The sequence below is a fragment of the Orbicella franksi genome, chromosome 2 (assembly GCF_964199315.1).
Source record: "Orbicella franksi chromosome 2, jaOrbFran1.1, whole genome shotgun sequence".
Taxonomy (NCBI): domain Eukaryota; kingdom Metazoa; phylum Cnidaria; class Anthozoa; order Scleractinia; family Merulinidae; genus Orbicella; species Orbicella franksi.
In genome coordinates this window covers 3,160,355-3,173,158 of record NC_138146.1, presented here as the reverse complement: position 1 = coordinate 3,173,158, position 12,804 = coordinate 3,160,355, and the positions used below count along the sequence as shown (strand labels likewise).

The 12,804-nt window shown below is 39.1% G+C and overlaps 1 protein-coding gene across 1 annotated transcript; it reads right to left on the bottom strand.

The window, feature by feature from the left end:
* Nucleotides 1-324: 324 nt before the first annotated feature.
* LOC145477052 (putative skeletal organic matrix protein 5) lies at nt 325-9,863 on the bottom strand. Its single transcript, XM_081455473.1, has 4 exons — nt 9,194-9,863; nt 8,578-8,620; nt 7,730-7,856; nt 325-7,636 (listed from the first exon to the last, which is right to left on the bottom strand). Exons 1-4 carry the CDS (start codon nt 9,393-9,395, stop codon nt 7,118-7,120), a joined length of 891 nt encoding a protein of 296 aa, XP_081311599.1. The 5' UTR covers nt 9,396-9,863; the 3' UTR covers nt 325-7,117.
* Between the last annotated feature and the right edge of the window lie 2,941 nt (nt 9,864-12,804).

Sequence of the window (12,804 nt, the reverse complement as noted above, 5' to 3'; positions counted from 1 at the left end):
TAACCACATGGCCACCGCACCTTCCACCTTGTCCCTTAGGCCTAACCTTAACCCTAAACCTAAAAAAAAGGAGTCTGTAGATTTCAGTCAAGTTTACCTCTTATCACTTGCGTATTTGAGACAATTTCTAATTTCCTCGCTTTGCCATTCAGTTTACAGCACCAAAGCCTGACTTTAAGTGATTCGCAACTACTGACAGAACTTGTTTTTGCAACTTACAACTTCAGACTTTGCACAAAATTTCTCACTGGAGAAAAGCAATGTTGTAGAACTAAAGTGATGAACTAAATGCAATAAATATTAATTTGTAAGAAATGTATCCGTTCTTTAATACATGCTTTTGTGTCTAGTATCTGAGTTAGATGTAGCCAAGATATATTACCGATAGTTTGTAGACGACAGTAAGCCAATTCAGAGACACAGTGGCATAACCAAACCCACTTGTTAGCCAATTTATCACAGGAAAAAAAAAATACATATAATAATATTATACATATATAATTTATTGCCATCAGGTGCTATTATGTCTTGTAATAAAGTGGTTACAAGTTAAGTAAGAATCTTACAGAAGGGAGGGTGATACAATACTATTACTAAGGCGATCATAATTAATTTCATATTGATTCAAAGCACGTGATATGTACATGTATGATTACAATGTAAAAATTATTTTGTAGTGATTGAGCAAAGCTCATCTGAATTAAATTAAATGAAAGGAAAAACAACAATGCACAAGTAAGATAGGGAAATAGAAATCGAAAAGCTTCAAATGACTGAGTAAACAAAATAAACTAGTGGGTTTCATTGAGGAGTTGATTACTGCCTCTCTGAAATGTTGAATGTCTTTTCAGCATCAAAAGAAGTGAAACTTGACCACATCCCATAAGTGGAAGCGGTTTCGTGTGAACAAATACAGGTGTTTGGGCATTTTAAAATATTTAGTTACATGTGCACACATGTACAGGGAAACGGTCTTGAAAATTTCCATGTGCTATCAACATTTAATTGATGGAAACAAAAAAGCCCTCAAAAAAGGAAAAATTGTCAATGAACCGAAGATATTGAGCGGTCTTAAATGTTTTCAGTATTTCCAGCGTTCGCTGCGGCCAACAAATCATAATATTTTCGATTTCTACTCCCTTCGCAAACGCCACCATTATATAAATGTAGGCTTAAACAATCTTTAATGATAGAGAAATATCTTGTGAATGAAATGAACAAATGTTTTATTCTTACAGCAAACGGCAGGTACAAAAAAAATATTTCACCCGTTCCAAAAGGCGCAGAAAGTCAGAAAGGTGATAGAAACGCCAAAACGCCAGTCTTTAAAGACAAATTCTTATCAAAGTTTCTTTGACGCGTTGCGAAATATAATCTCAATGAACAAGCACCACATGTCGGCGCAAAGTGAGTGTGAATAAAACGGTGCCGACTTACATGTACCTTAACCATTTCGTGCAAATTACACTTTAAATCGAACCAGTCTTCAAAATCCTTGCAAAAGCTACACACAGGACAAATTTTCTGCTTTGCTGGATACCCATCGTTGATTTTCACAATTCTGAGGCGAGGGCGGCTGAAGCAACACGATCCACGCTTCGTCCGCTCGAGCTAGCTCGAGTCAGCAAACTACACATTACTCCACACAAAATGACTACCCTGTACCGCTATTCTTTACGAACATTGTTTGAGTATTAAAAAGCCATTTAAGGACGTCAAACTCACCAATAACGAGAACTATCAAGGATATTTTCGACCTTAAAACGAAGCAAAATACCGATCTCAGAGACTGCTCGATCGAAGGACAGCACAGCCCGATGGTGATGACCACTGACCAGTTACTGTGACGTCAAAAAACATATTTCCGCGGTGTCGGTCGATAACCCATATATATATTTCTTTCGCCGGCTATATTTCAGCCACACTGATCAGATTTCATAAAGCCTTGTTTGTTTGAGTCTGTTAATATGGCTGTCCACTTTATCTTTGGGTAGAAGGGGTTGGCTCTGACTAATATGCCTGAGATTTTATTCCTTCCAAAATGCACCAGATGTAAAGCACTGATAAAATTGATTAAAAACGTTATTGACTATTATCAAAATGCCAAGTTTAGGCCTCGGTTCAGAGATTCTGAATATTATAGAAAAAAACTAAACTGTCGTCCAAAACTCTGTTGAATTAAAGTTTGCAAGCAGGCCCGCGCAAAGTATTCCGTCAAAAAAACAGTGGAACAAAATTAACCAGTACGGCGCACCATATGTACACCAAACGTGGTCGTTATACAGTACTTTTCCTTTGAATATCCTGCCCTCTCGCTTGCCCATACACACAAATGTTTCTGATTTCGCTTCCTCTTCTAAAGGCTAAAGTGCTGCAGTCTGTCTCTGAAGACAAAAACGTTTTTCAATTTTCAATTTTTTTTGTTTTTTGTTTTGTTTTTTTTTTTTTACCAGAGCCGGCACTGCATTGTTTCTAACGAATAAAGATGACAACAAAATGTGACATACATCTCGAAAGCAAAACTTCGCGCCCGCACACATTTCGGGGCCATCTTTCACAATATCACACCTAACACTTCCTTGTTGTTTTGTATGTTGTTGTGTTACCAACAAGAAGGTAGCCCTTTCCTCTCCCCATTCCTTTCGGGGGTAGACTTGCAAGAAAGGAAACTCAATTCAATCGTCGCTTACAACTAAAGTAGCAACAAGAGTAGTCCGTTGCGAACTTGTTTCTGTTTTTCGCCCTCAAGTAAACCCAACAGCCTAGCTGTCTAAAGGTTTTGGTTCGGTCAAGTTTTTAATGTTTGAAACAGCGATTAGTCAACGGTTACGTGACTGGCATAAGAGTACTTTTTTTTCCTATGACAATGTTTCAGCCTCGTACTTCACATGTACATGTACTTCAACTTTAAAGTTTGCCTCCTTCCGCAACAAACCCAGTGTGTGCCCATGCTTCCGAAATCGTCCAGGTTGATGATACACGGTGAATGGAGAAGAGGTTTTTCCTCGTTGCGCGAAAACACCCTTTTGACAGGGATTTTGAGGTATCTGCACCAGCTTGTTAAATCAAAATTGGAAAGCGGAACGTCCTTGAACATCATTTTTTTATAATCTTCCCAACTACCGAAGAAAAGCGGAGGGTTTACGTGCATCCCTTTTCCACTTTTAGGAGGAGGTAATGAACGCCGCTGTCGTGGGGGTGCGGGCCTGACCTGCAGCCCTTTGCCGAACATTTTAAATTTTAGTACGCGTTCATCTGGTGGGAGGTTCTCGGTGCACCATCGGATGCCCCCAAAATTTCCGATTTGTATCAGCCAACCGAGATCCATTATATTTTACTATTTAAAATTCAAAATGGCCGTCATGAAAACAAAACATCGTGTTGTCTCTTTTATTCATCCTCTTATTTGATGTGAAGGACTCCTGTGTTTGCTTTGAGTTTTCAATGCTTCACTTGATTGTCGTCTCCTTTGTCATTGGGCAGAGTGATTACTCTTATAGTTTGGTTTCGGTTTTACTCTACTCATTTGAAAAACCATTCTATGTATCTACGATTCATTGCAAGGTCAGGGCCTCAGATGGTAGCTACGTATACGAAGCCATAAATAATTGTTCAAGTCTAGCGACCGAAACTAAGCGGTTAAACCGTCAGCGCGCTATCTGTAGGACTGATGTTGTTGACTCACATAGAGTTACTCGCCTTCATTATATGACTAGCTCTGTGAACAGGATAGAATGAACCGAATCCTGCGCTGTGATTGGCTACCCGAGTGGGCAAGATATCGGGATTGCCCGCTGTGGATCTCAAGGAAATAACGTATTTTTTCCAAAAACTAAATCCCATATTGACCAAGCTTGTTCGCTCAAGATGATGGATATTGACCTTGTTCTCGACTCCGTCTCGGTCCATAAAAAAAACACGTAAAAAACACTTGGCCAAGATCCATATATCCTGATCTCACGCCTGGTCAATAGTCCATATATACCTTTTTCGCCGGCTATATTTCAGCCACACTGATCAGATTTCATAAAGCCTTGTTTGTTTGAGACTGTTAATCCCTCATTAATGTGGCTTTCCGCGTTTTTCTCTGAGAAGAAGGGTTTGGTTCTAACTCTAATATGTCTGAGATTTTTTTCCTCCCAAAGTGTAACAGATGTAAAACACAATAACATTGATCAAAAACATTTTGGACCATATGTCAATGTTATAAATAAAACTAAGCTTTCGTCCAAAACTCGGTGACATTAAAGCTTGCCAGCAGGCCCGCGCCAAGTATTCCATCAAAATAAAAGCGGGATAAAATCAACCTGTACTGCACCACATGTCTGATTATTAAAAACGTTACTTTATTTCTGCAGTGTACAGTTTCAACGCGTTCATTTTAACATCTACAACATTGGGCGAAATTGCGTGATTGTCATCCATTTTCTTTGAATCTTCTCGCTTGCCAGGACACATAAATGTTTCTGATTTCGCTTCCTCTTCTAGATGCATAAAAGCTAAACAACTGCAGTCTGTTTTCTTTCGAAGAAAAAAAAACGTTACTGTCAAGATTTTTATGAGACGTATACTGAATGCATTACAACAAAATCCGACGTACATCTTGAAAGCAAAACTTTGCGTCCGAGTACTCATACACATTTCGCCGCCATTTTCCACAAGTTGCCTTCTTGTTAGTAACACAAGTGTTACTAACAAGAAGGCAAATTCCTTTTCTTACCGAAGGGGAGACTTGAAAAAAAGGGAAATTTCACTTCATTTGTCGCTTACAACTTGAGTAGCAACTATAGTAGTCAGTTGCGGACATCTTTATGTTTGTTCTCTCTCAAGTAAACCTAGGAGCCTGTATAAAGCTTAGTTCGTTCAAATTTTTCATTTCAGGAACAGCGCTTACACAGTCCTTAGTCAGCGGAAATGTGATTCTTCTTTGACTATATTTCAGCCTCATTTAGCTTTACATGTTCACGTAGGTTAAATGTTAAGTTCTAGTTTGAATCCTTTATGGCAGGTGTAATTAAGGAGTACCCAACATATCGTCGACAACAATTACAAACTGAAATATTTTTTGATATTAAAATAGAAGGAAATTTTTTTTCTCGCAGATAATTGACTTTGCCTGAAAACAGGGCACTGTTAACTGTAGTACCTTAGCGTACATTTTCATGAAGGTAGTTATCTGATACTTAAGCTGAGTGGATAGAAAGTAGCCACGATCATGCTGGGCAAAGATTCCCGGCAACCTCCCCTGTTGCGGCTATTTTGTTTTTTCTTTGTGTCTTTTTTTTCGTTCCGTATGTCAATGTATTTTCTCACATTCTGCATGTTTTTTTTTTCTTTTCGCTTCGCATGTAAATTTCGTTCCGTATATATTTGTGTTATTCTTTCATGTTCATTTAGAGTCAGTTTATCGTCCGTTACCCTCGTAACTTTTTGGTTCCCTGAAACCCGTTTCCAGCATTTGGTAAGCCGTTCAGTTTATCGTCTGTTTTGTATTTTCCTCTTAGTTTTCTGCTCTCTTCAGTCAGTTATTTTTGTAGTAATTCATTTCATGTTAATCTCTAGGAATTTACCTTCGTATTACGGAAAGTTATTAAATTTGCTGGACTAACTAAGAGGAATTCGCTTTAAGTTGTTTGGAAGTCAGCTCTCTGCCTCTTCATCCCCTAGGTGTGCAATAAATATATTGTGAACATTAACTGGAAATTAACTCACTTCCGGTTATTTTGAAATCTGGCGAAAGAAACACGGTCTTGTTTGTTGAACGTAGCCAGAAGAATTTGACCACAGTATTGCTTTACAGATCACTGCTATTTATCAGTGATTAAGTAAAAGTCAAGCTTTCCATTTTTGAGCGTCCTTGCCTTCGTGATTACCGATAGCAATCACTGATATTACAGATACACCTCCATCGATAAGTATTTCGTTAGGGAAGACACAAGAAATTTCGTGCATAGCAACAATCTTTTTTGTACTTAGTTACACTGTTCATTTTTTATAAACTGAAAATATGTTTTATAAGAATATCGAGGCTGAAATTCGCGAAATTTTTAAGAGTAGTTTAAGAATAAACCCGAGGCTGAGATTTTGAAAAGAATAAAATTTTTTGCGTTGGAAATTTATTAAAACAACACAATTGTATCAGTGTTTTTAATTAAACCGTATAAAATCCTTCCTTCTCTAAACGACAAAACTAGCCGCAAAGCAACTAAAACAGGACTAGCCGTATGTTCGATGCTCTGATGCCTGCAGGCTGGCTCTAAAATTACTCTGCCTTGCATCCATGGCCAGACACCAAATACCTTCGAAAACAGAAATGTCATACGCAGTAATTTTAGAATATTCACAAGATTATTTTTAGCTTGCAATCGGCAGAAAAATAAGAATATTCAGCGTCAGTCGGGAAAGCAATATCCTCATAAAAAATAGAGAGTGTATTTTTAATTTCCTGGTTCAACCTAGTCGTTTGTACTCAGCACAATCTATTCACTCAAGAAACACGGAAATAATTTCCCAAGGCACAAATGCCGTAAAAGGTAAATCTATTTGTTTCAAGCCACTTTTTTCTTCGGAAAGAGACTCGCAGAAAAATTATTGCCTTTTTTGCCGTTACTATGTCTCAGCCATATTGAAATATTCTGAATCATTCAAATTTGAGTACAGTTAATCATTAATTCCTTAAAATGGCTGCAGTTCACTGACAAACTGGTTGTTGTAATTTGCTAAAAATCATCAGCGTTATATTGTAAAGAAAGGTTTCAGAATAACTCGTCCAAAATGTGTAGAAATTTTCCGTCTTAATCACAGGTAATTAGAAAAACTGGTCGGACTTGAACTGTTCATTCGCGGCGTTGCTATCGATACTTCTGTGTGCAGTCCAGCTAATTGTTAATTGCAGATGAGTAATGTTCAGTGAAAACCTGATATAAAACACAATAAAATAAGTCAAAAACATTTATTCACACCACCAACTTTTTGCTTGTTTTACAACAATCTTTTATTTTAAAATCTACTCACAAAAATCGTAGGGCTACTAAGCAGTTATGATGACTTACGAGCTTTTTTGTCATGAGATACTTTTTTTGCTTTGGATGGCCTTAAAGACGAGGAAAAGTTCTTCTCACTGCACCAAAATGTATCCCATGGCTTTGATGTGTTTGTCTCCATTATCTGGTAAGTGGAGTGCCTCGTTTCCACACGTGTTGGAGTCATCAGGATACCCGCCTGTACCAAATCCGATTCTTGAATCACAGCTGCCGCAGTCATTTTCGTTGTTACTAAGGATGCCGATTCTTGCTTTAGCATAGTCACTACTAGTACACACAGCATTGAACCCTTCCTTGTTACAGTTGTGCTGCAAGGAGGCCTGTGAACCAATCAACTTCTTCCACGTGTGACGGCCCAGTAAGGAGGTGCGGTATTCGCCGTCAGCGATCAGTGAGTACAGAGAGTTTGCATGTTTGTTGATGACAATGAAGTTGATCTGATGGTCGATCTTCATACCAAGACAGATCTTGGAGAACGGTGTCTCCCAGTAAGTCGGTAACTTGGTCTCTTGGAAATCAAACCCACTGGTTCCTCCTGCAAGATTATAGCCTTTTCTGTCGCTCCAAAAGGGAGAATCGTAATGAAACGTTTTCTGAAATGAAAGAGAGAACATAAGATTTAAATTCGATAAATTTCCACACTGCTTGTAATTTTTGAAAAAACCATACTCTGAAGTAATTTATACCTTGTTCCCAGCGATCTTCATGGCCAGCGTCCATCCTCCATCTCCACATCCAAAGTTTCCCATGTGACAGTACACAGGAATCTTCTGGGAACTAAACATCAGTGGAATCACTTGACTCTTTGTCGACCTGATGAAGGAGGAGAAAGGAAAGAATGTTGGAGGATGAAGCCAATCCTTAAATCATTACTGCACGATCAGAGGATTTTCTCGCTCAGTTCGCCGTGTACTTCTACTCAAGCTCCAGTACCTTATAGTAACACTCTGGCTGGTGAGTAGCTTCGTTTGCTGCTGTTCAAAACAGCAGTGCAGTGCATAGTTTGCAACTGAAAGATAAGAACTCCAAACAAATTCTATACTTTGTACGCACTAGAGTGTAGTATCTTTGAACAAACACCAAGGGCTAAGTTAAAAGTTATTAAAGAGCCAGAGGAATAAACTGCTAGGACTGATTTCCGCTATTGATTTCTTCGCCGAATTGTTTGTAAAAATTTTCACTCTTCCCACAGACTATGGGTAGTCCCTCTTTCGCTTAGTCCGTCGAGCGAGACAGCAAAATAAACCGTGAGGAAATAATAGCGTTCTTCTTGAACCCAGGAGATCGCGCGGCCATTTTTTTTTCTCAGTCACGGTTTTCTTTCGCATCTCACACGACGGACTAAGCAAAAGAAGAACTACTTGTAGTCTACTCTTCCTTTGCCGAGGAGAGTTTATAAAATGAAGCATGCAGATCCGCCTAGAGCTTTGCTCTCTTCAACCGAACGCTTTCCAAGAGCTTCATCATGGCAAAGTGCTGTAGGAAGTGAACGACTGTGAATTATTAAAACGTAATTTACTAACAGTGAACTTACCTGTGTTTGTCATACTGTTCCTTACAAGAGGACACGGGAGTGGCTGTAAAAAAGGATTAAACTTCTGTCAGATGTTTAAAATACAGTGTCCCCAATTAGCCCACATGGACTAAATACATTGACACTTAAATAAAGTTCTTACTTGACTGGATTGTTGTCAAATAAGAAACATGTGTGGGTGAAGGAGGGGTTGCGGGTGCGCGCTGGATGTTGCGTATCAGCTAGCGGGGACGGTACGATCATGCTGCAAAAAGCGATTTGATGGAAAAAGTTTGCAAAAGACGCTAATTTTTTCCGGCTGTCGTAAAAGTATTCGAAAGCAAATTCGTCCAAGTTGTAAAAAGATCTTTCAACTTCGTTTCGAGTTTGTTTGGTTTTGTGCCAAATATGGCGGCCAGAAATCAATGACACGTTTGGAATTTACTTCCATCAGTTCACCTTGTGAATCAGTAGACCTTCACATGACCACTTTTCCTAACAAGTTAAGTGTTCAGAGTCATTCTCTTCAAGGGACATGACAGCCTTCTCGCGGCCATCTTGGTGTGGTGTGGTGTGAAAACTTGGATTATAAAACTGCTCTATTTTCAAACCGTCACGTGAAATACGTAAAACTCACCTGTCACCAATAGCAACCAAGCGTTGCCATTGCAGAGCTCCAAGGCATTCTGGGAAGTACTGTAACGAACGGTGCCAGCAATACTCTGTGTACAGTTGTCAGCAGTGTCTCCAAACTTAATTGCACCACTTGAGGGTGGTGATGGTTGACACTGAAAAGGATAAACGTTAAACAAACAAATAAAATATGGAATGCATGGCATGAAGATTATTTCTTACTTGTATGGTTTTATTAAATGTAGTTGAACATGTAGAGAAAAATTGAAGGAAGAAGTCCTCCAGGCTGATGACACATGACGTTGATTTTTCACCTACCTGAGCTGGACATATCCCATCGCGCCCGTTTCGACCTAAGATCAAGAGAAGACAAAAATACATTTGCTGTTTATGTGATGTGGTAGCTTGTGATTAAACAACCGTGGTAAATCTTCTTGGATTTAATCGTTTTTTTACCCATTTTTATACCACTGTCGAATGGGAAAACTTCCTAATTACTCCTCCAGGTTATTTTGGGAGATTTAATCTTATTACGCACTTGAAATACAGTCTCGATAACAATCTCCGAGCTGTGCAAATGGCGTTTCGTGAAATTGGGCATGCAGCACTAGGGAAAACTAGCTATCTTCAGAGTCAAAGGACAAACTTCTCTTACCAGGCGTGCCATCTCTACCGTCTCTACCTAGGATGAAAAAGGAAAGATTGACGTTAGTCTGGAAACAAATGTAGAAAGCCGAATCATGCAAGGATAGTAAACGCATTACTTATTTTCCTCACGGCATCGAAGAGCTCTGATCCCGACAAGCGGTTGCAAAAGAACTCAGGAAAAACGCCAGACCTAAGGCGAAAAACAAGCGAAACATTTTGACTCCCTCTCTGCTCCCAGGTTTTCGCTAAAATGAGAGAGATCAATTTGTTGTATGATTTTTAATCACGAATGAAACGGGAAAAAACAATTCAACCATGGAGATTATGATTTAATTCGTTTTAAAGGAGCATTTGTTATGATAAATCTAATACTAAATACTAGCTTCAGGCTATTGATAAGTTCCTAAATGTTTGACTTCTAAGTTTCTTTGTTCGTCAATTCTGCTCTCTGAGTGTTTGCTGAAAGAAAAACTAGAATGAACCAAAAAGAACAAAACTAGCTGCCAAAAAGAATAAAGCACCTCCTTTTATTATCTGGCTTTGGCTACAAAGAAAGAAATCATGCAATTTTTGTTAACATTTTACTCCATACTGAAACAGGAAAATGTGGAGTGACCCCAGAGCGATTATTCTTTATGATATAAATAAATTGAACTGATGCTGACACGCCACTCTTTATCTCAACTTTCTGACGAAATACACTACGGACTACCCTACGAACTAGGGTAGCCCGTAGGGTAGTCCTTGGGGTAGTCCGTAGGGTAGTCCTTGGGGAAGTCCGTAGGGTAGTCTGTGGGGCAGTCCGTAGGGTAGTCCGTAGGGTTGTCTGTAGGTTAGTCCGTAGGGTAGTCCGTTGGGTAGTCCGTAGGGTTGTCCGTAGGGTAGTCAGTAGAGTAGTCAGTAGGGTAGTCCGTTGGGTAGTCCGTAGGGTAGTCCGTAGGGTAGTCAGTAGGGTAGTCCGTAGGGTTGTCCGTAGGGTAGTCAGTAGGGTAGTCCGTAGGGTTGTCCGTAGGGTAGTCCGTAGGGTAGTCAGTAGGGTAGTCAGTAGGGTAGTCAGTAGGGTAGTCCGTAGGGTTGTCCGTAGGGTAGTCCGTTGGGTAGTCCGTAGGGTAGTCCGTAGGGTAGTCAGTAGGGTAGTCCGTAGGGTTGTCCGTAGGGTAGTCAGTAGGGTAGTCCGTAGGGTTGTCCGTAGGGTTGTCCGTAGGGTAGTCCGTAGGGTAGTCAGTAGGGTAGTCAGTAGGGTAGTCCGTAGGGTTGGCCGTAGGGTAGTCCATAGGGTAGTCCGTAGGGGTAGTCCGCGTGATAGTCCGCGAAGCGGGGGTCCGTGTTTTCAACTATAGATCTCCACTGTTGTTTAGCATATGTGAAACAGGAAAAAATGGCTCCGGCTAGGAAACCACTTGTAATGACATGTTAGGTGGTTTTTATTACGTCAGTAAAACTAAATATACATCTTTGAAACAGGAAAAAATGGCTCTGGCTATGGAACCACTTGTAAAGACATATTTTTAAAAGTGGTTTTTATTACGTCAGTAACACTAAACATAGATCTTTGAAACAGGAAAAATGGCTCCAGCTAAGAAACCACTAAATATACATCTTTTGAACATGAAAAGATGTTGCGACCTATTATTATATGTGGATTATTTACCATGCGTGAAGTCAATGGACATTGGTCAAGATTTGTTATGGCGTGTTTATGGACTCCAACCGCTTGTCAGCCCACACAACCGCAAAAAAAAACACGAAGGCCAATATCCAGCCATCTCGCACAAACAAGCTTGATTAAATTAATCAAATTTATTGATTCCTTTTACCAGTAGTATCATGTACGATGTTTTAATCCACCATGAAAACGATGCTGTTATGTAATTCATCCCTCAACTTTTCAACTTCACTGAGGTTAACACGATTCGTTTTGAGTGCTTCCAACAGAATGCAAAATAAAACGTCGATCAAAATCAAGCAGCGTTAAAAGCAATGAGCATCTTAAGCTTATACTAACATTAATGGTCTTAGAGGCAAAGGCAAGTTACAGTAACCACACGTTAATACTACAGAAAGCGTTCTTTTAAATTCTACGCGTTTAAATTGTGGAACATAACAAATAATGACTTAAGAACTACCGCCTAACTCTACCTTAGCAATAATGTCGACTTGACAAATTCTATTGACTTTGTTATTTACGGCTTATTAAGCAGTTTTCATTCTTATGTTTGCCTAATTGTATCTAGATTAGACACTGGTATTATTTTTCTTTTATTCTATCTGTTTTTTTCTCGGCGATGGAAGCATAGACGTGCTACAGAACTCTTCAATCCGAGCTTAACTAAAATTTATTACAACTGCTACTTAATACTTTGATTTCTCTTCCTTGCCATACTTTCGCTAGCATGAAAGAGGTTCAGGTTTCTTATGTTCCTGACTTAAACAAAACGACAAAACCTGAATTACTTAGACTTAATAATGAGTATTATAAACTTGTTTCACTCTATACTATGTCATCTGTTTTGCTGTCTTTATAGACATTTCATTACATATCATAGTGATATTCTATCAAGTTCTGATAAGTATCACACGGCTCATAGTATCAACTTTGACTCAACCTTGACTTCCCTTCCTTCCCTTAACAGGCATTCACTAGAATAACAGGAATCCTTGTTGCTTATGTCGCTGACAGAAATAGGAAAAAGTTAAATAAAAGCAGTCACGGATACCATTTGTTAGCTTTTGTTTTGACAAATAAATTGAATGCTGAATGATGCCATTTTATAAAACCACAGAATAATGAATCCAGGAATGAATTAAGATTCACCGAGACTTAAAATGGGTATTACATTTAATATATAGGCTATGTTATCTGTTTTAGGATCTTTACAGACACTACTGATCTATATGCAAATGTAACATTGTGGCATTCTGTCTAGTTCTGATAAGAATCAAAGTGGGCAATGGGGGTTACCTTCA